The sequence below is a fragment of the Alosa sapidissima genome, chromosome 18 (genome assembly GCF_018492685.1).
Source record: "Alosa sapidissima isolate fAloSap1 chromosome 18, fAloSap1.pri, whole genome shotgun sequence".
Lineage (NCBI taxonomy): Eukaryota > Metazoa > Chordata > Actinopteri > Clupeiformes > Clupeidae > Alosa > Alosa sapidissima.
The window spans coordinates 11,577,330-11,598,536 of NC_055974.1; the positions used below are offsets into that span (position 1 = coordinate 11,577,330).

Below are 21,207 nucleotides of genomic sequence, written 5' to 3' on the forward strand. Positions count from 1 at the left end.
TCCAAACCGGTACCTGCAATAGCTGAGAGTCATCCTAGACATTTGTATTTGTGTGAGGCACCTGTCCAAAAATCCCAGCACAAGAGACATCTGTCCTGAAAGGTACGTGCCAGAGTTTTCTTACACAAAGTCACTATGGTGCAGTATACATAGAATGTATTCTTATGTTTTGGATATGCAGCAAATTCAGCAATGCCTTGCGGTGGCAAACAATAGAGTAGCCTAAAACGATGTGATTGTGTCGTTCTAACATTTTAATGTGAAATGTTAATATTCTCGTATAACGTTGTGCTACTGTAAGTGACGGATTTTTTTATTGTCATTACGTGAGTGAGGCTAGATAAACATTTATTTGATATTCTCAACCCCCACCCCCACCCATCTTATACGGCCATTTTGTCAAGATTTGGTGCCTCTACATAAATGAATGGACACACAAGCGATTTAAGTCATATTTCACATTGTCAATAGCCTGTTTAAATTCGCGGAATCAGAAACACGCGTCTATGTCTTAAATTAGCCTTGGTTTATAGCCTATCTTCGCATTATAGTATTCCACCAAATTGAAATAAGTCCTCACCACGATTTATCATTTTGCAAACGATGCCCTGTCATAAAGAGAAAGTCTATGTTGTTCCACAACTAAGGGTTCGTACCTAATTGACGTGACGCTACTACCACGAGTCAGACTTATGAATGAACTTTGTGTTAAATGCTTTTTTAGAAACTATAGGTCTGAGAATGTCGAGAACGTTATTTCTAGCACAAGGATAATGCGCAATGGGGGAGGGTGGGTGAGAGGGGGGACCGGTCCGGATCTTTTCCGGAGTCAGTTGCTGTCATCTCCAGGTTCCCATAGGCTACAGACCACAACGACGTTGACAACACATTTATTTTGTGCAGTTGTTTTCTATTTATTTATATAGGCTCAATCTCAGAAAGATGTAATATAACAGTGGTCAAATTGAAAAGCAATAAAAGCAAGTGCCTGGAAAACGAAGGCAGCACTCATTGTTTAAGTTGCTATGGCCAGCTGCACATCCGAAGACATGATAGGCTACTGTCTGCGCACGCTCCTGGCGCTTTTGCGGTATGGTAGTGTGTGCGCTTAAGCTGACGTACATTGCTTAAAAAGTAGGGTATCCTTCAGAAGAAGGACATTCCGCATGGTGACGCAAAAGATGGAGAGCATTGCCCTCTATACGACTTTGAGATGAGCTAAATGGCATTTATTTTGCATCGCTTCAGTCTTTGGATTTTAGGTTGTGGGTGATTGATCGGGATGGGGCTGATTGTGGCTGGTTCTTGGTTAATAAGCTAAAGCCTCTCTCAAAGATCATACGATATAGTCACGTTCTCCATCTAAAAATGCTTTGTCACGTGACTTGAAATGGGACCGTAAACCATAAAAAAACAATCTACCTAAGCTTTAGAAAACAAGGCCCCCGTGATTCAGAGAGGTCACGAAAACCCCGTTGTGCTATCGAAACAGACTCGTCTACTGTGGATTCCCTGATTGGATTGGTTGCGGCTCGTGTGACAACCATCTACAAGAATAATGTTTGAAGTTGTTGGACCGTAACACTCACGTGTACTGTGTGCATTCAAACCATACACCACACACATCTACAAACTACTGAATTATGTGTGCGTGCGCATGCGTACATACTGACGCACGTGCCAGCGAATAGATAAATGTCTGTAGCCACTGTGCAATGTCGTCACGATGTCACCCATGCATTCTGATTAAAGAAAAGCACGACATTCGGAGCTGACAGTTAAGTTGACCGTTGGTATTCTCTAATGAGCAATGTTCCCCTTTAATTTCTTCTCATATGCTCATATTTTATCACGCAAATCCATGCTCCCTAACCCCCTTCAAACGTTAACCTCTGTTTAGTATTGTGTGGGTCTATCTGTCTGTGAATGAAAGATCAAAGACAGTATAATTAATGATTGTGGGACAGCTGCATTTATATTGTGTTATTTGAGTAGCCTAATGTAAAGTCATGGGGTGAAACACTGTGGACTCAGCAATCATGCATGCAAAGCAAATCCACACACATTAAAAAAATAAGTGCAATGGATTTACTAAACAACCCGCATCACCAGCATCTCCTATCATATGTAGTGAAAGCATGTCTTGTCGAATCTTTGGGACCTGAATATGCGATTTGCAATACACAATTTTCAGCAGATTGTGGCAATTGATATTATGAGCTTTCCTAAATGTGACAGAGATATCACAACAATGCAAAACCGTGACCAGGCTAATGTACAGGACATAAATAACAGGATGCAGATATAAAGCATCATGAAGGTGAATATAGCCTGGTGTTGATTTCAATAACCTGAGCAATGACCACTGCAGAGGACAAGGTTATGGACCAATGTGAAAACTGCATCAGAGAATGAATAAGCCAAGTGTGCTTGGGAGTGCAAGAATAAGCTTTGAGATGTCATCACTGTATGTAAATACAGTGTAAATAAATATCTTATCTTTGGGGCAGCATTAAAATTGTATGAAGCCTTCTTCTAAAATTGAATTCAGTCTTCCTCTACTCTAAAGGATGCATTCAGGCGGAGCATCAGTAAGGGCCTGCAGCCAATCACATGTCCTTGACTGCCATACTCATCATGTCTATCATGCTTTCTGGCAAATTAGCTGTTCCTTTCAAGGTAAAGAAATAAGATTGTTTTAATCTACAAATCTATCACTGGTAAACTACCCTGCTATCTTTCTATAGCCTGCTAATCTGGAACCACAATAAGTACAATTCCAATAGCACCCTGCTCCTATACCGTGCACAGCTACAGATTTTGGAAAGATGGCTTTCAGCTACTCTGCCCCCTGGTGCCTCCTATAAAAAGAATCCAAGCTCTCTATTTTTTTCCACAGTTACAGTTACTCGACCTAATCAAGTCAACAGTTATTCGACCTAATCAAGTCAGATCACTGCATCTGTTTCCGATAACCTTCTCCCCTTTTGTCTTATATTTGTATTTTTTTTATTTTGTTATGTTACATGTACATGTTTGCTCTCCCAGGGGTCCTTTGAAAAACAGATTATGATCTCAATGGGACTCTCCTGGTAAAATAAAGGATAAATAAATAAATTAAATGAAATACTATCAAGAGATATTTCCTATTTTCAGACATTACAAAAACAGTCACTGGAGGCTTTACTGATGGATTTTTGTCATCCCTTCTGGATTCCGTTTTATTTACCTGATAAGTGTACAGAATTCACTTTGTGAATAGGGTCTGGCCTTGCTCCATTTTGACTGTTTCCATTCATTGCATCCTGGATGTATGCATCAGTTTAATTAAACCATTGGACTAGCATTTAACCAACTGGCATTGACTATTTCTGTATTTCCCACATCAGCACAAATGGTGCAAGCATCTATCCCCTAACCACATCAACAGCCAGGCAACAAGGTCTTTGTGTCCAGGCAGGTGCGATTCTGACTCTCAGTCATTTCCCAGTCTAATCCCACCCCATATTCCTGTCCCACTCCTCATTCTCAACTGTCATGTACATAAAGCCCAAGAAACATTCTTAAAAAAGACAACGTCTTTGGTTTTGGAATAATTTAACAAATTTGTATTGCCCCCAGTGCCCAGGTGGAAATTTCTCAATTCGTTTGAGTCTAACACTGTTTCAGTGTTTCCTAACATTGCTATTACTGTTTGTCTCAATTCGTCTGTGTCTAACACTGTTGCCATTGTTGTAACAAAATTTCAATCAAATACTGATTTTTTTTGTTTCATTTTGCAAACATCAGTCCCAGACTAACCCTAGCAAAATTTGAGCTGTGAACAGGCATTGCCAGGCTAGATCTGCATTTCCAAATTCTCTTAACCTCAGTTACTACCGGTAGATAATACATATATCACAAACTCAAAAGTCATATTCAAAGTCATTTTAAATCAGGATCATGTTAGGTCCTTTTGTGAAATTTCAAAACCATAACGGAAACAGTGAAACATGTCTGAATAGCAGTGCTGGAGCACCGCCCCCATTCTTTTCAAAACAAAAAATAAAATGAAAACTGAAATTTAAGCATGAGTCATCCCATCTGCTGACATGACTGAAGTTTACCATTTGCATTAGGTCATGTTTATGTAGGCACTCAGCATCCTGGCAATCTGTGAGATTTCAAAACAACAATAAAATGTAATATTAGCAGTGTTATCATGCTGCATTTCATCCTGTTAATGGTGTTTTCATTAGGATTAAGAAAGCAGAGTGGTTTTAAGGTTGTATTAAACAAAATGCATCAAAGAAGTGATAGTAGCTAGGTTTGCCCCATTGCTCTTATGCACATGACATTTCTAAAACAGTTTTGGACTTCTAAACAGTCCTGCGAATATCCACTCCATCCATTACACATCTGCCATAAAGTCTCCTGAATTATATAAAACGGATCAAAGTCTCCATAATCCCTGCTTTGACAGAGAGGGAATATCCTGTGTTTGGAATTCTATCGCTTGCACCCCGTGCATGGTGTTGATGTGTTCTTTTCTGTGTACTAACATGCCTATTGGCCTGTATGAGTTTTTGCATTGAAGCACACTACAGCAAGAATCATTCATGGGGCCAAATGAGTCCTATTCCATAGTGTTTTGGACACCTTTGTGCATTTATGCCATCTAAGCAGCATATATATATATATATATATATATATATAACATGTTCTGATTAAGTTCTTATTACAGCTTTGCACCTGCTATTCTGAAAGTCACATGTGCACAGCAAGCACTCCAGTTCAATAGTACTACCATACCAGTAGTTTCAAAGTACTTGGGGGAAATGACTCACTGAATGACTTCACATGTGAGCTGTTTCTCAAATGACGTGATGGTATTGTAAATCTGCTTTTTAAATTTCCATCTTCCGGGATGTAATTCAGCTTACCCTGATAGTAGAAACATACTTACATAAGTTACAGTTAATGACCTCACATTTTTATTTAGTCCTTCTGTCTTTTCAGTCATGAAGCTTTATTCTTTGTTTAGCACAGTGAAGGCCCACAGCCTTTATACTGTGTCATTCCAGCTTAGTTAAATTCTACATGTCACAGATTTGACATCTTACGTTAATATTCAATTATGGAAAACGTCTTTCTATATTTGTAATCCCTTTCAGCATGTTTCTGTTTAGCATGACATTTCAAATATCTTAAAATATTCTGCTCTGAAACATAACTAAATCATTATACTTGATGCTTGAACATTGCTGTTCAACAGGCAGTGTTTGCTATAAGAAATGGATAACTACTATATTTTGAGAACTTTATAAACCTGGTGTTCATGTTTAAAAGTAATAGAAGTTACAGTGGGTCACATTGGCCAGCCAGAAGTCACAGAGAGCTGGAAAGACAACAGCATCAATTAGCATAGGAAACAGACAGCCATCGATCCCTCTCAATGGAAAGATCATGATTCAGACTTGTTTGGAAGTCTGCACTAATGGAATAACATCAGAGTAATGAAGAGGCTGTCTACATCAGCATCACCTTCAGTGTCCTAGTTTGAATGAAAACTCAGCTATGGGCTTAAATCTATTTTTGGAGTCAATATAGATCAAAAGTGGAAGTGTTCTATTTTGAGAAGGTGACAGTCAAGCTGACTGTCAAACTTTGTTTTCTTCCCAGGCCTGCACATGTGTTTTTCTTAGTACGTTTCTCATTTAATAAAAGCTACCCCGTTGCAGATGAACAGAAAACCTTAACAATTGTATTACCATTCTCAAAAAATACAAAACAGGACAAAACCTTAACACCTCACATGCATAAAGGAAGCTATTCCACATGAAAATTAAAAAAATAGTTTATTGCAGTATGTGTCTGCTGGGTATATGGTTATGTGCATGTGAATATTATTTTTATTATTTTCCATTGTTATTACATAAGATATTTCACAAGCAAAAAAAAAGGAGTGTTGTCATGCTGAAATGTCTGAGGGGACCCAGTGATGGAAAACTACTAGGGAACGTGCTGTATTTCATGCTGAGAGAGCAGACAATGTTTTCTCTGGTAAGGCTGGTGGTGTTTCACATAGGACAGATTATGGCATGCGTGCCTGCTCCCATCAGTGATTCGCCACCTTTCCAGATCCAACCCAATACCCTCGCCCCAACTCACTCATTCTTTTCCCACCAAGAAAAATGTGTTTGTTTTCCAAAGGGAAGCCTGTGTTGAGCGGGCTGAGATGAGGTGGAGGGGGGGGGGGGATTTTCTATAGGGATTAGGGGGTGGCAACAGAAAATTACCCCCCTCAAGCCCACCTCAGCCTGCTCCAACGTTCTGTAGGGATTAGGGGCTGGCACCAGAGCTGGGGGTGGGGTGGGGTGGGGAGTATACTCCTGCAAGTCCCGTCAGCCTGTGCCAATCTGCCAGAAGCTTGTAAATAAGCAGCTACCATTTCCCATCGCTGGTATTGCTAATTTACTGAGTATCTTGATGACATATTTGTGTTTGTCTCATCTTTGTCTAGCTTGAATGTTATTCTCTTGCTGAAAGACGCTTTGGATAAAAGCGTCTGCTAAATGAATAAATGTAAATGTATGTCTCTTTATTTCTTTTTCTATGTAAAGATGAAGATCGAGAACAGCCTTCCACGCACCCAGCTCCCTGAGGCACCACCTCAGACGGAACTCCAGTTCACCGTGGCAACAGAGGATGACTTTGATGATATCATGGCTATGAGTCAGGATATCTATGGTGGGTTGGACTACCTGCCCACCCGCTACCAATCCTGGCTCGCTGACACCAACCGCACTGTCATTCTGGCACGCAAGCAGGGCAAAGTGGTAAGACATCTATTGTCATGGTGAAATGCTTAAATCCTCAAAATAATTTTGAAATCCTTGGGAAATATTCATAAATGACTCTAAACACTGAATTTGTGAATGTGTAATGGCTGTATCACTTAAAGATATAATGGGCAACATAACATTAAGGTAGCATAAAATAATGGACTTAGATTCTACTTAGCTGAGTCACAACCACTTTGAATGTGCATAACTTTTTGCTTCCTGAATGCTATGTTGCTCATTATCCCTTACCTATAGAAGGCTATGCTGTGGAAAATCCCCTCCAATAGCAAAGGTGCAGGCAGGGCTTTCAACTTAGTTCAATTGTGTTCTCCTTATTCACAAAAGGTGGAAAAATCTGACAATATCAGAGAAAACCACAGAAAACACGTCAAGATACAAGCTAGCATTATTGAGAGACTTCCCCAAAACAACCATGACCAAATGTCAATCCTGCCTGGCTCTGCAGCTATACTTAGGCACATTTCTGTTGGCTTTCCATATGCTGTCTTTAGCCATACTAATGCCCTGTAGGTTTAAAAACTTCTAAGTATGGCTTCTTAAGTAATACTCATGTCCCGTTGATGCAGGCTTTAGGGAAATCAAAATCCAAAAGATCTTGCAATGTATGTCAAAGTATGCCAGCATGCCAACTTCCAGAACATCTTGTGACAACAGACTTCTTCATGTAACAAATTCTCACAGGTAGGGAGCGCTAGTGCCACCACCTCTTTCACCATCCACCACTAGGGAGAACATTTTATCCTTCAATGGTGCCAGGAGTCAGAGGTTCTGCTTTAAAAGTGTTTTTACTTATAAATAGACATTTAAAACGAGTCTTTGCCAAAAGGGGAAAAAGAAAAAGTCCAAAAAGAAGCCCATCTGTCTGGCTGCCAAGGGTCTTCAGACTCTCAGTCCCATCCTAGCTAGTCTGCCACCAGCCTAGGAGAGTGTGTATGGTGGAGGCTATCCCAGTCTTCAATGCCACTAATCCTCTAGATTCCCCAGCTGGCCAGAGATGGAAGAAGCAGGCTAGGCCCCAGTCCACACCCTCTCACCCTGCCTAGTTGCTGCTGCACCAAACAGGTTTTGAAGAAGGTTAGACTCTGGTAGCTTTTGATAGTTCGGCCTATCCAGCCCTCTTAAGCCCAAAATGTATTACACAGATATGCCCAGGAGAGGTGTTAAATACCTTGTGCTGTAGGTAGGATATTTCCCATTGTGGCCAATCAACAACCAAGCCTATTTAACATTACACAACATGACAGGGTAAAACGACAATGCACAGTTGGCTGCCAGCAGTTGAAAACACGCTGCATGTTGTACCCAGGATACAAAATGGCCCTCCTTTATGGTACCACATGCTGCTGGTAGCCTGAATGCCCAACCAAGGCAAACCAAGCAACCTTCGTGCACAAAGAACAGCATCACCAACAGAGCAGCCTTCGTGAGCATTCCATTGGTCTTATCAAGCAGGCATTTTCCTTTGTCTGTATTTTGTTGAATTAGGCTCGCAACACCTCTGGAAGGTTCACCAGTAGTAACGAGCCAGACTCACATCAAGATGTAGGGTCTGGGAACTCACCATTCGCAGTGCTCAATCCGAGGGGCCGGATAAAAGGTTGTCTTTCAAATTCCCTCTGCACGCAATAGGATAGCGCTACAACTCATGAGTCCTATGCGTTTTTCCACCAGCGGAGCTAGTTGGCTAGTTGATCAAACTTTTGCCAACTTAAAAGCTTAACTCGTGTTGATCAAACCTTTGCCAACTTAAAAGCTTAACTCATGTTGTGCTGCTTGCCAGCAGCAGCGTCCATCTTCTTTGTTTTCAAGTAGCAGGGAATTCACGCGGAACCGTTGCAACTGTGCCATCATTATGTTAAGTCCACCCACCAACTCTATACACGATGTGATTGGCCTGATCGAAGTTTAATTTTTCCAGCTCGCAAGCCAATGGAGAGTTGCTAGACTACCCTGGCTGCAAATTACATTTGCTGCCACTAGGGTGCATCTAGATTTCTAGGCTAGTAGTAACTGGCATTTCAGAGACACCCGTCTCCACATCCATGATGGGTTCTCTAACAACAAATGTGTATAATTTGATCAGCAACATAACCAGACAAACCCTTGTTCCAGAATTAATCAACAAATACCAACAATACCAACAAATTCTTCAGTCAATCCTCTCTGTTGTTATGGTCATTAAATGTGTCTTTTTGCAAGCTTTTTACTTCAATATAACAGCTTCAAAGTTATTTTGATGGTAAACGAACTTGTAACAGAAAGAATTGCGCACCTAGCCGTAAGAAGTATTTACAATGGCAAGGTAAAATAATAATACTCCACGACTCCAGGGGGAGCCCTAGAATCCAAAACTGCATTGGATACCTTTAATGATCCGATCAGTAACATAACCTAAAAAAAAATGTAAGCACCTTGATGCGGGCACCAATAAATGCCAACAAATACCAACAAATTCTTTAGTCAATCCTCTTAGTGGCTGTGGTTGTTTCTGATCCGATCAGCAACATAACCATCTTTACAGTAGCTGTATTTAACCGTCTCTGTGCTTCAGTCTACATCCTTTTTCGGTGGCCGAGCCATTTGTTACTCAGCAGGGACCTCCTCTGTAATTCCTAGCTCTATTGCACATTTTGCTTGTGTCATGGCTGTTGTGAAACATGGACAGGCCCTCATTATGTTACATGGAGTAGTTACCAGATATGAGCAAGTGCTCCAGCAGCTGCTGCAAGCTGCACAGAGCGTGGCGCCCCAACCTTCTTCAACTCTTGCTCCATCTACTTCCACATGCTGCTTTGCACTCAACTGCCTCACTTCCACTTCTCACCAGTCTTCAAGTGTTGAGCAACGGTTTCCAGCTCTCCAAACATATCATGGCTTTCCTGACTCATTGTAGTTTTTTTTTTTACTTTTGAGCTGGAACAAGGCTTACTGCCTGTTACTTCTCCTCAACCGGGTGTTTAAATCCCACAACTCTGAGGTTACTGGGCCTTTATGAGCGACTTCATTCTTTGCTTCACTGACAAAATGGCAACTATTAGTACTCAGTTCTCGGTCCTCCTGGGTAAGGGTGCTACCAAGCCTCCAACATGTAGTAGTCTTACTACATGTCCCTCTCTGTCTCTCCCTGCTAAGGGCACAACAAGAAACCCAACATGCAGCAGACTTCCCAGCCGAACAAACTATACATCACAACATCAACAATGCTACCCTTAGCCACCTACATCAAATTCAACTCATTAATGCTTGCCTAGAAAGTGATTCCTGGATCTGCTCCAACTGACTTAAATGTTTTCATCAACGCTTATGTGACCTCTCGGCCACTGCTTTCCTCCAAAGAACGTCATCTGGCACTGCCACCCCACACATACAGCATTTCAGACTATTCTCACTTGTTGGTCCCCATTGGTGGAACCAAAAGTGCATCCCTTTCTTTCTTCAAGAAGGTATTGAAGACTCACCTCCTCCAAGTTATTTTGATAGTAAACAAACTTGTAACAGAGAGAAATGCGCACTTAGCATAGCTTGCAGTGCCCTGCAATTTGGCTATCGGCATTCCCTTTCTTTCTTCAAGAAGGTATTGAAGACCCACCTCCTTCTGAGAGCGCCTCCTCTTTAAACACATCCAACAACCCAATACACCTGACATGCACCTGACATGCACTTAACATGCACTTACCATGCACTTACTATGCACTTCACTCCTTCTTCTACCACTATCTCCTTCGACTACACTTTGACTAGTACTTAACCTCCTGCATTCTCATCCTCTGTTAGTAGTATTTATTTTGGTATTATTAATTGTTACCTAAGGTGGAGTGCAGTGTAGCTTGAATTGTATTCCTTATTTTGTAAGTCACTTTGGATAAAACTGTACGCTAAATAAATAAATATAAATGTACAAGTTGGAGTGACCAACTTACCTCAATCCAAGTGGAACTGCACCATAAAGGAAATATTTACTGTGGTAAGAAAGACCATTTACGTTATTCTTGTCCTGAGCTAATGGGAGAAGGCCAGCCCAGTTATGCCAATGGAGGGCTGTGATGGGGGCAACTTCTCCTGATCCTCCTTCTTCCTGTCACTGAGGTTGGGAGAGCAGCGATGCACTTTCCAGGCTTTGATAGATTCTGGTGCAGTGGAGAATTTTATGGACTTTAACCTTGCCCATAGACTACAGACTACATAGACTCTTTCTGTCACAACTCTCAATGGCTACTCACCAGCCAAAGGTGATTCTAGCCACCTTTAATCTGCACAAGCAGGCAGGGATTCATCAAGAAGAAATCTCTTTACCTAATGGACCTGTAGTTCAGCTACACTCTTCACCTTGACTTGTGCAAGAGCGCCACTGCGCACAAATTCGATAAGTGGAATACAGTAATCCCATTACCTAAATTACCCTCACATTTTGAAACTGCCAAGCTTCTGTGTTTGACCATGTTACTTGAGCCTTTGGTCTTCTCCTGTCTTCCTCTCGATAGGGCTCCGCAGTTCTCCCATATGAGGCAAGCCTGCAGCCTCACGGGAGCCACAAACAATCCCGTGTACAAAGAGGCCAGGAGGCCCGGAGGCCTTGAATGTTTATTTTGGATTCTACTTTTATTTTTTGGTATAAACTTATTTTTTATAACTGCACCATGCACCATCTCAGCGCTTAAGTCTGCATCCTTATTTGGTATCACAGGAAACTAGCTTGTCAATCCTGAGACCTGGGTTTGATCCCTGTCCCATATTATTATATTATATTATATTTTATATTATTATATTATATTATATTTTATATTATTATATTATATTATTTAATTTAAAGCAATACACAGGAAAAGAGGGTAGGTTTAATCCCTTGTGCTATTGGTTGGGGACTTCCCACAGCAGCTGGCAACCAAACCTACTGAATAATACTACAACAGGAAACAGCAGCCATGCACAATTGGCTGGTGACAGTTGCAACACATACCTCATGCTGTACCTGGGATCTGTGAGGGCTCTCCTTCACAGGAAAACATGTGCTCATAGCTAACTGCTGAAAACATTATATATTACATATTAAAAAGTATATGTAACAAAAGGAAATGACAGACTTGTAGAATATTAAGGTTGACTGCTACTGCACAGAAAACACATGCTCAAGGAGAACATCCATGAAGTAAATTCTCCCAAAAAGCTTCATATCAGTGGTGAAATTATTTGTGGTTAGATGCTCTTCACCCCTATGTATTAGAACAAAATACAGCTCTGGAAAAAATTAAGAGACCACTACACATTTTTCTGATGTCATCCTACAGTTGCTGAGTGACATTCGAATGAGTTGACGGTCATATTAAAAATTAAGAGACCTGCAATTTGAATATGACCGTCAACTCATGTGAATGTCACTCAGCAACTGTGGGATGGCATCAGAAAAATGTTTAGTGGTCTCTTATTTTTTCCAGAGCTACAGCAGCCTGCCATAAATAGTGGTGTACTACTTTGACATCTCTCGTTTTTCGCCAGATTGCTCTGGAGTCAGTGTTTGTTATTGATGATGGGGATACGATGCTAGTGGAAGGCCTACGTGTGGCCCCTCAGGAGAGAGGGAAGGGTGTGGCAGGTGTGCTGCTTCGATTCTGCTCCCAGATGGTTAAGTCCAAGTACCCTGATGTTAAAGTCAGCCGTCTGACCCGTGATGACCAGCTTGGCCCAAAAGAATTCCAGAAGTACCGTTTAATCACCAAACAGGTATGGACGATGACTGAATAAATGCTCACACCCTGTCCGACAACTCGGCCTGATTGCAGTTTTCATTGATATTTGTTTGTTTCTTTTATTCCTCAGTGATGACACTAATTACTGTTCAGAGGATATGTTTGAATTTTAATTTATACGTCCACTACTAACATTATTATATTGTTCAAACTTTCCCCCAACTCCAAAAGGGAATCCTTCTGGTTCGCTTTCGAGCTGAAGACCTCAAGTTGCGCTTGGCTGAAATGGGCCCCAGCGTGGGCAGCCCAGCAGATGGCCTCACCCCTCCCCATGCGTCAGTTCGTCTGGACCCATCTGAGGTATGCCAGCTCTTCCTGAGCTCAAGTCTGATGCGTAACGTCCTTCCCAATGCAACCATTGTCCAGGATTGGCAGCCTTTCAAGCCATTGCCAAGCAACATGGCCATCCTGCTGAAGAAAGACATCGATTGGATGGTGGATGATGCCAACAGTCCCTCTGTTGCCAGCCTCTGCACCTTCCCCTTCCGGGTGCCCGGACTGACGGCTGACGAATGGTATTACCTTAACATTGACATGTTTGGGAAGGATCTGTCACTGGTTCTGCAGCAATTCCTGAGCCACCTGAGGCGACACACAAGCACCCTGAAAGGCCACGTCATGTGCCAGGTGTTCCTGGATCCACCACTGTGGAAGCCAGTGTGTGATTTTTGTCGTGACACACTTGCCGTTGAGCTGGTGAAGGAGTACACAGAGCAGTGTGTGGTTGAGTCTGATATTATATAAGCATACCAGTATCAACACCAATAGATACCCCTTATCCCTGTGAACCTTAAAGAACCCCTGCTAACATTGATGACTCCCTTACCTGAGGCCAAACTGAAGTGAAACCTTTTAAAAACAACAGCCACAACAGCAATATATAACAAGAACGCGGCCATGAGATACTTGAACATTGTTTGGGAACTTAATAGTGTTCTTGTCAATCTAGCTTGTAATGCAACAAAGCTCTTGGGAAAGCTAATGTAGGGTACTTAATTTACCTAACCCATTGTGTACATACCTATAAATATATGTAGTGATATGGTATATGTTTAAATACATATACTGAGTTGCAAACAAATCTGCACAACTCTTACAGCACTTTATGAAAATCATCACGGAATTCTGTGCTCAGTACTAAAAATTTTGAGTTGGTTAGCAGAGAGCAACCACTCTAAGATCTATTGGCATCGCAGCTGCTACCTTTAAAAGAGGGAAAATATAGTCAAGATAAAGACAGCAAACTTTTAATAAAGAACAGCTGAATCCATGTGAAAATTGTCCCTTTATGGAAAACACAAAGATTTAAGCCTAATATTTATTGGGGAAAAAGTTTGACCAAATTCCTGAAATCTGTGCTGCTTCTACAAATTCCCATTTGAATGATGTTATCGCCACAGGGGGACTATACTGCGGGTGCTCATAATTAATTAACCAATGTACTAATGTTGAATATGCAAATTGAAATTGGGAATTCTTTTACCTTAAAATCCAATTTGCATATACGTACATGGATACTCAGCAGTATCACAACTATGTTATTTGTAATTATTTGAGTTTTAATGCAAGATATATAAATAAGAGATAATATATTTATTGTAGGTATGCACTCATGAAGCTGTATGATGTTTAGTATTAGTGTCCGCTCAAAGATTGCTAGCAAGCATTTGAATGAATCCCAAGTGTGTTTCAATATCATTTAGACCTACAGATATTATGTTCTACATTTTCTTACACAAAATCCATTATTATCATACAATTCTTTTAGACTTGCTGCAAATGAGAAATCCAAATAACAAACAAACAAAACACACTGATGATGTACATTTAGTGTCCAAGCAACTCGACATATAAATAGACCACTCAAGTATGCAAGCTTTCCCTTTGAACTGGTCAGTTTATTCCCATTTCAAAATTAGAGCCACACACTTTCTCAAGAATAGTATAGCATTTTCAGTTGCAATGACCAGAGCAACACCAGTGTCTCAACAACACACAAATGACTGGAAAACTGGCTGTTCTTTTTTTTTTACTCTGTGAAGAGTACATCACTAAGGCAGAAGGAACAGTGAAGAATTGTCTTTTTCATTTGACAAGAACTCAAACTCACCATAGCTCTAGTTGAGAGGCTGAACTGTCTTTAGAAAAATGTCCATTCATTCCCACCTACTTAAACTTGAACATGACCAAATCACGTGGGGAACCAAGGGGGATTTTGAATATGCCTGAAATGGAAAACGAGCTTAAACAGCAAACAAGAAGGATATAATGACGGAACAAACGATAACACACACACAAATTTAATCCCTGGTTTATGTCAAGCCTTGAAGATCCTTGAAAAAGGAAATCCCAGATGAACATTAAATCTTCTTGAGAGGAGTGTCATCAAATTACAAAGTGCCCTCTAGCCCTGACACTACTGGATAGACTCACTCAGTCATAGAATCCCAAAAAACGAAGATGCCACAGTCTGTGGCTGGATTTTCTTCTTTTTTTTTCGAGAGCAAATGGATTGCACTAGATGAAGAAAATGAAGCAACCCACCGAGAAGGCACCTCCTGGCCATCATCCATCCTTATATCCCTAAAGATACCCTCTTCCTCTATACCCTTATATCCCTAAAGATACCCTCTTCTATTCTTCTCTTCCTCTTTTTTGACAGACCCACAACCCCATTCTGCCTTACCCTTTACCTTCTCCAACCCTTGCCATAGAACCTATGCTTCTGAATTCCTAAAAAACACACCTCTAAAGTCATGAATCTTCTAAATTGGTCCAAAAATAAAATAGATCATCATTACTCTACATAAGGATCACTGTTCCCGGCATCCATTCAGGCCATTTTGCTTTTCACAAATGTATTGTGCTATCAGGTCATTTGAAATTCAACTGTGTAATGACTTGTTGGGGACCTATACTGCTGTCTGTATTATCTGGTTTAAAATGGCACCATTGATCTATTAGTAAAGGTGGAAAGATGGGTGTTGCACTGCACAGTGGCCATAATGGATTGCCGTCCTCCAATTGTACACAAATTGTGTGCAGTGGAAGGTCATGTTTGACTTCAAATTTATAAAAATTTGTGTTCTGTCAGAGATGGTCTACGTTTCTGTCCAAATCTGTGAATGGATTCTTGTGCTTTTAAAGGTCCCCAGTCCATAGAGCCATACTCCCAAAGCCTACGGATCTGTACAGTAGGACTGGTTTGTTTCTGACCCCTCCCCCCCCCCCCCCCCCCCTTTGTTTTTCAAGTGGTATGTCGTCTTACTGTTACCCTGTAGTCAGAACCAAACACTGCTCTGGAGATGTGGGAATGACTGAATATTGAATATTAGGTAATCCCCAGCACCTTTTCAGAATGTGTGTTGTTTGTGGGTTTGGAAAAGAGGCAAACCATTACAGTTGTATTGCATTGCATGAAATTCCAGTTGGACAATGTCTTCTCTGCCAATTTCCCATCATGGATTATCTGGTCAGCCGCAGTTGGAACTAGTTTTCTGGTCAGCAACCAGATACATGCATGGAAAAGTTTTTTTTTTTAATCTCAATCAGTGTTTGGTTAGAGTCATCTAAATAGAGTTATGTCTGTAAGCCATGTCATAATAATATTAATACAATTAGGGTCTATGATGTATTGTAAACTGCAGCTAACATTAACAGCTTTAGCCTGATATATTTGCAATATGCCATGGTGTCCCTGGTAATGTAGCTACAACAAAGAGAGTAACGAATATTTGCTTGATGGAGAGGGAAGTATTGCGGTAAGATTGTTGAAATAAGTGTGTGTGCATGTCCTGAAGGCACTGATGATGCCCTTGTAACAAATTTAGTGGTGTAAACCATGTTTTGGTTGAATCCTTTAGAATTGTTTTAAAACATCTTGTCTAGGTAGTTTTGTCGTATTAGTTAGCTACATTTCCCTGCTTATATACATTCACTTTTTCTTTTCTTTTGTATATTGTATAATGTTCACATTGTTTGCATGCCTCCTGTCATCAGCTGACTTGCTAAACAAATAGCAATAGCTCTGAATAGCCTCTCTCATTCCGTGGGGGTTCTCCTACTTATTGGTGGCCAGATCAGCAGATGTGTGCTACAGCTGCAGCTAAATCTGACTGATTGAGAGGATGTGTTGAGAGGATATTAATAGTCTTGCTGTGTCGCTCTACATGCAGGAGGCATCTGTCATTTATGTCACTGCTTTCTTTAGAGAGCTCCTAGAGAGGGAAGGGCCATGGGGAAGGAGGGGGGGGGGTATTTTTTGAGCTGCTGGTAACTGGAGAGAACAGCCTTCTGATCATGTTCCCACTTTGCTAATGAGAGCACAGTTTGGAGTTACTGTAAATGATTGAGGTCATACTAAATTAATTGGGCAGTTCAGGCTCTTTTATTGGGAGAAGTGTCTTTAGCACCACCACTGAGACACTTCAGTTGGCTTCCAGAGAGAGTCAGCAAGGACATATTGCACGCACGCACGCGCGCACACACACACACACACACACACACACACACACACACACACACACACACACACACACACCACACTGGTGTTCACCTCATATGCCAAGGGTTAGTTTCAGTTTCAGATGTTGCAGCTTAACTATACAGGATCTATTTTATTCAGGACCTATTGTCTCCCCCAGACTCAGGTTTCCCAGTCAGTCACCTGTTTGACTAAAAGGTCTCCTCTGGCATGATGATCTAATGCACACTTTACCAATATAGAGGAAACGGAAACTAGGCAAGTAGGGGAGCAAGAGGGGAAAAGGGACCATTGTTCTGTTTTATTTTATTGAGTTAAAATGGTTGTATGGTATTGTAAATGTCACACAAGTGACATAGGAGGGAATTGCACATTTGAGAGGTATTCACATAGCTGTTCCATGCAATCTGACCCATGCCTTTTTGTTACGAGATGACTAACTGAAGATAGGTCTTATCTATAATTTTAATTTCTTTGAAGTTTATTGTCAATGTGTGTTCTGACTAAAATAGTGATGTCAAAGACATATGCTGTTAGCGGAATGCTGACGAAAAGCACTAATTTGATAACTTTAGTTTACATTATCAAAAAGATGAATGATGACCCTGAACCTAAATCAGTATACAAATGCTGCATTGCAATGCTGCAATTTTACAATGCTTCCTCTTCAGCATATCTCTGTTTGTTTGAAGAATGGCCTAAATGAGTTATTGTTATGTTTGTCTCATTAACTCTTTTTGTTAATGCTGGAAATCTTTACATGCTAGGTTTCTGTGACATGGACCAAAACACAACTGGTAGTTAGTAAGACAATTATGTTACAAACATTATACATGGGGCAGACCCACCTTTTCAAAACAGGATATGGCCTTATTGGACTGCGAATATGTTTAACTTGATACCTCACTTTGCCCTATTCCAAAATTGTCTCCCAATGTGCTCTCTCAGAGACTTCCATTGTGAGGGCAGTTTTGAAAATACAATTCTCCAGTTGTGTTACCCAAAGCACAGATGGTCCCATGAGAAATGCATCATCCTCAAAATGTTGCAAAGGACAGTGGTCATTATACCGTGGTTCTTCTATATACCATACAGTCAGAAGAAAACTCAGGTGATTGTAGAGATACTCGTTCACTGAGTACTCTATTACACAATTTCAACTCTCTAGATGAAATCATGAAGAAGTAAAAAGAGTGAAATTTGTTATCTAGATAGCATCAACTTTAACACAGGTATGTTATGGGGTCAATCCTCTCAAGTCATACCAAAGTCTCAGATGCTTTCAAGCCTATTGTCATTTTTTTAACAAAAAGCCCTTTTTTATTACTATAAAAATGGGTTTTTGTTAAGAATTGAATGGTTTGATAAAATGTGCCTGAAACCAGTTTTTTTTTTCTTTAAACTGACTGAAACAGGTGGTGTTAACTCCTGTAGAGAAGCCATTAAGCTTATTCATAGACATGGTCATTACTATAAATTTTAGGGTGTAAAAAATCCATTCTCAAGGGTCCAACATAATGACCAAGGTCTGAATGAGCGTTATCTATTGACTGTCCCAGACATGGGTTTTATGGAAAAAAATAACCTGGATCAGCACATGGTAAGCCCCTCAGAGGCAAGGCCTGGTGTGTTTGAGAAAGGTTAATGTTTTTCATGGTGCCCATTCCCTTGATAGGGCTTCAGCTGTCAAGTTCTAGTCCTTCTCCTACCACTCAAGTATGAACACAGAATATGAGACATAGCTGGTTTTATGTCTCGGTTTTTGTAGATGAATGCATTAAGTAGTAAAATTGTCAAGTTAAAACAGTAATATGTCAAAAATGTGTTCGGACTTTGAGTAGAACTCACAGCCAAATGCCAATCAAGGGGATGAATACAGTTACAATGCCATTCAAAGGCATTTTGGTTATTTCAAAACATTGTTTCATTTATTTTTAGATATTTTTATAACCCCATCTGGCCGCTTATTCTCAAGTGGTGATTTGAAGACTGAGTAAAATGTTGTTTTTTATTTATTAATTTTACAGAAATGGTTGTGAAACATAAAAAAACTATTTTAAATACACAAATTTTAAAAAAACTTTCAATCCATGAATGTTGTATGAGATGTGTTCTTTTCTTCACTTTGATGCAATATGCTTTGTGGGTTCGAGGGATTTGAAGGGGTAAAAATCACACATGTGGTTAGGTTTACATCAAGCAAAATGAACTGTAATTAGTACTTAAATAGGCTCATGCAGGCAGTTCCATCTGTGTGTGTGTGTTTGTGTTTGGGTGTGGGTGTTTGTGTGCGTGTGTGCGTGCGTGCGTGTGTGTGTGTGTGTGTGTGTGTGTGTGTCTTCCTCAGCAAATACTGGGGACAGGTACATTTTAGAGGATCTTAGAGGAAAAATATTCCAAATGAAAGGATAAGTATTTACTTACTTAAGTTAAGTATTTACTTACAAATAAACACAGAAATAAAATAATCATACATTCAACATGAGACCTGATGTAAACCTAGCCACATTGCATTCATGAAACACATTTTGTCTAAAAGCTGTAGGACCTTAGAACCATGGCTGTTTAAAAAGTAGATTTAGTGATAATTTCTTTCTTCATTGTTTGTATTGCTTGCATAGTCATATTGTTATAGTGATGCAATTGTAAAAATCTTAACATACCTTTGTCTTTATAGGCTGACTTTAAACCTCCATACATTTATCTATAAATGTGTTCAAAAATAGACATTGTAAAAAAGCACCAACATATTAAGCAGACACTGATTTATATGTGTGGAAATTAGTTTAGTATGTGTAAAGATTAGTTTTAGTAGTGTTAGCACAGATCAAAAAACTTCAATTTTGCTAATGTGTGTGAACAAAGAGATATTTTTGAACTAGTAAACAGTCTAACAGGACAGCATGAAAATATGCATAAGTTAATTTTAGCGCTTCAGCAGAGTGGACTTTGACAATTTAGGCTTCTTACTGTGTGAATTGTTTCTTTATTATTCTCTTTTCATTTCATTTTCTGCTATTTTCAAAAATGTCCTTATTTTCGCTTTAGTTGATACAAACAGGTGCATGCTTGGGATGTTAGACTATTACTTTAAACCAGGAACTGGCTTTATGCAAGTGGAAGAGAGCTTTCCATGCGTAGAAAGGGAACATTTATTTAAGGTTGCTATGCTTTCCTAAGAAAAACTCAAAATGCAACAAAACATGACAGCATTTTATGTTTTTGGAACTATGAAAAATGTCTTGAAACTTAGCACTTATGTATGTTAAATGCATTTACTGTGAATGCAACTTCCACATATGTTTAATATGTATACAGAATATATAATGCACAACCTCATTGTATGGTTAACACAGACTCAGAGGCAATCATACATAGTTGCTTTCAGTCTGACCCCCCCCCCCCCCCCCCCCCCCCCCCCCCACACACACACACACACACACACACACACACACACACACACACACACACACACACACACACAAAGAGAAACACATGTGCACACACAGACACGCATACTCATATTACAGCAGAGCAAATCGGAAAGGTCAAAACTCTATGGCGCTATAAGAACAAATTGTTAGAGCCAGTTGGGTTGTAGGGTGGATGATTGTTATAGTCAAAGGTAACAAATGCAGATGTGTCGATATTAGATATTATTAGATATCATTGAGGCTTGATATTAATAACATTCTCCTCATTTGGAAAGAAATACTTATGTAAGCCATTGCAAACTGCGAGACAAATTTTAAGTACAATTATACATGATTTTTTTTTTTTTGTAAAATACAAAAAACAATTGGATACATATAAATCAGAATCAAATCTATTAATTCAAAAACTTACATAAACCTACAAATTTGTTTTGATAGTTTTTAGATTTTCACTTCTCAATTTCTATGATGATTTTGACATTTTTTGGGAGTATTTTTCCCTCCTTTTCTTGAGGGAACACCTCTGTTTGATGGTCTCATTCACTAACATTTGGCAAGGCATTATGATTCTGTCATGAGACTTATCCACAATCTTTTTAGAGTCAAAATGTTACATTCCAACTTTTTGAAATCAATGTATGAAATGCTCGTAGCAGGGTTAGTAAATGAGACCCTATATTTGTAATACTGACATAAGACAT

General features: G+C 39.9%; 1 protein-coding gene and 1 long non-coding RNA gene across 2 annotated transcripts in view; one reads left to right on the forward strand and one right to left on the reverse strand.

Annotated features, from left to right (window-relative positions):
- Positions 1-20,504, forward strand: nat16 (N-acetyltransferase 16). The gene is made up of 4 exons (XM_042071056.1): positions 1-102; positions 6,603-6,818; positions 12,339-12,563; positions 12,761-20,504. The coding sequence occupies exons 2-4, from the start codon at positions 6,603-6,605 to the stop codon at positions 13,331-13,333; spliced, it is 1,014 nt and encodes a 337-aa protein (XP_041926990.1). The 5' UTR covers positions 1-102; the 3' UTR covers positions 13,334-20,504.
- Positions 17,451-21,207, reverse strand: part of LOC121690476 — a 25,120-nt gene continuing 21,363 nt past the window's right edge. The window contains exon 4 of the long non-coding RNA XR_006025079.1: positions 17,451-17,524. This is a non-coding gene — a long non-coding RNA (uncharacterized LOC121690476). The remainder of the gene's footprint in view (positions 17,525-21,207) is intronic.

Excerpts from the sequence above, each read along its gene's own strand:
- nat16 (XM_042071056.1), top strand. The coding sequence starts at position 6,603 with ATGAAGATCGAGAACAGCCTTCCACGCACCCAGCTCCCTGAGGCACCA. Across the intron at positions 6,819-12,338 it reads CACGCAAGCAGGGCAAAGTG|ATTGCTCTGGAGTCAGTGTT; the intron begins GTAAGACATCTA and ends GTTTTTCGCCAG. Across the intron at positions 12,564-12,760 it reads ACCGTTTAATCACCAAACAG|GGAATCCTTCTGGTTCGCTT; the intron begins GTATGGACGATG and ends CAACTCCAAAAG.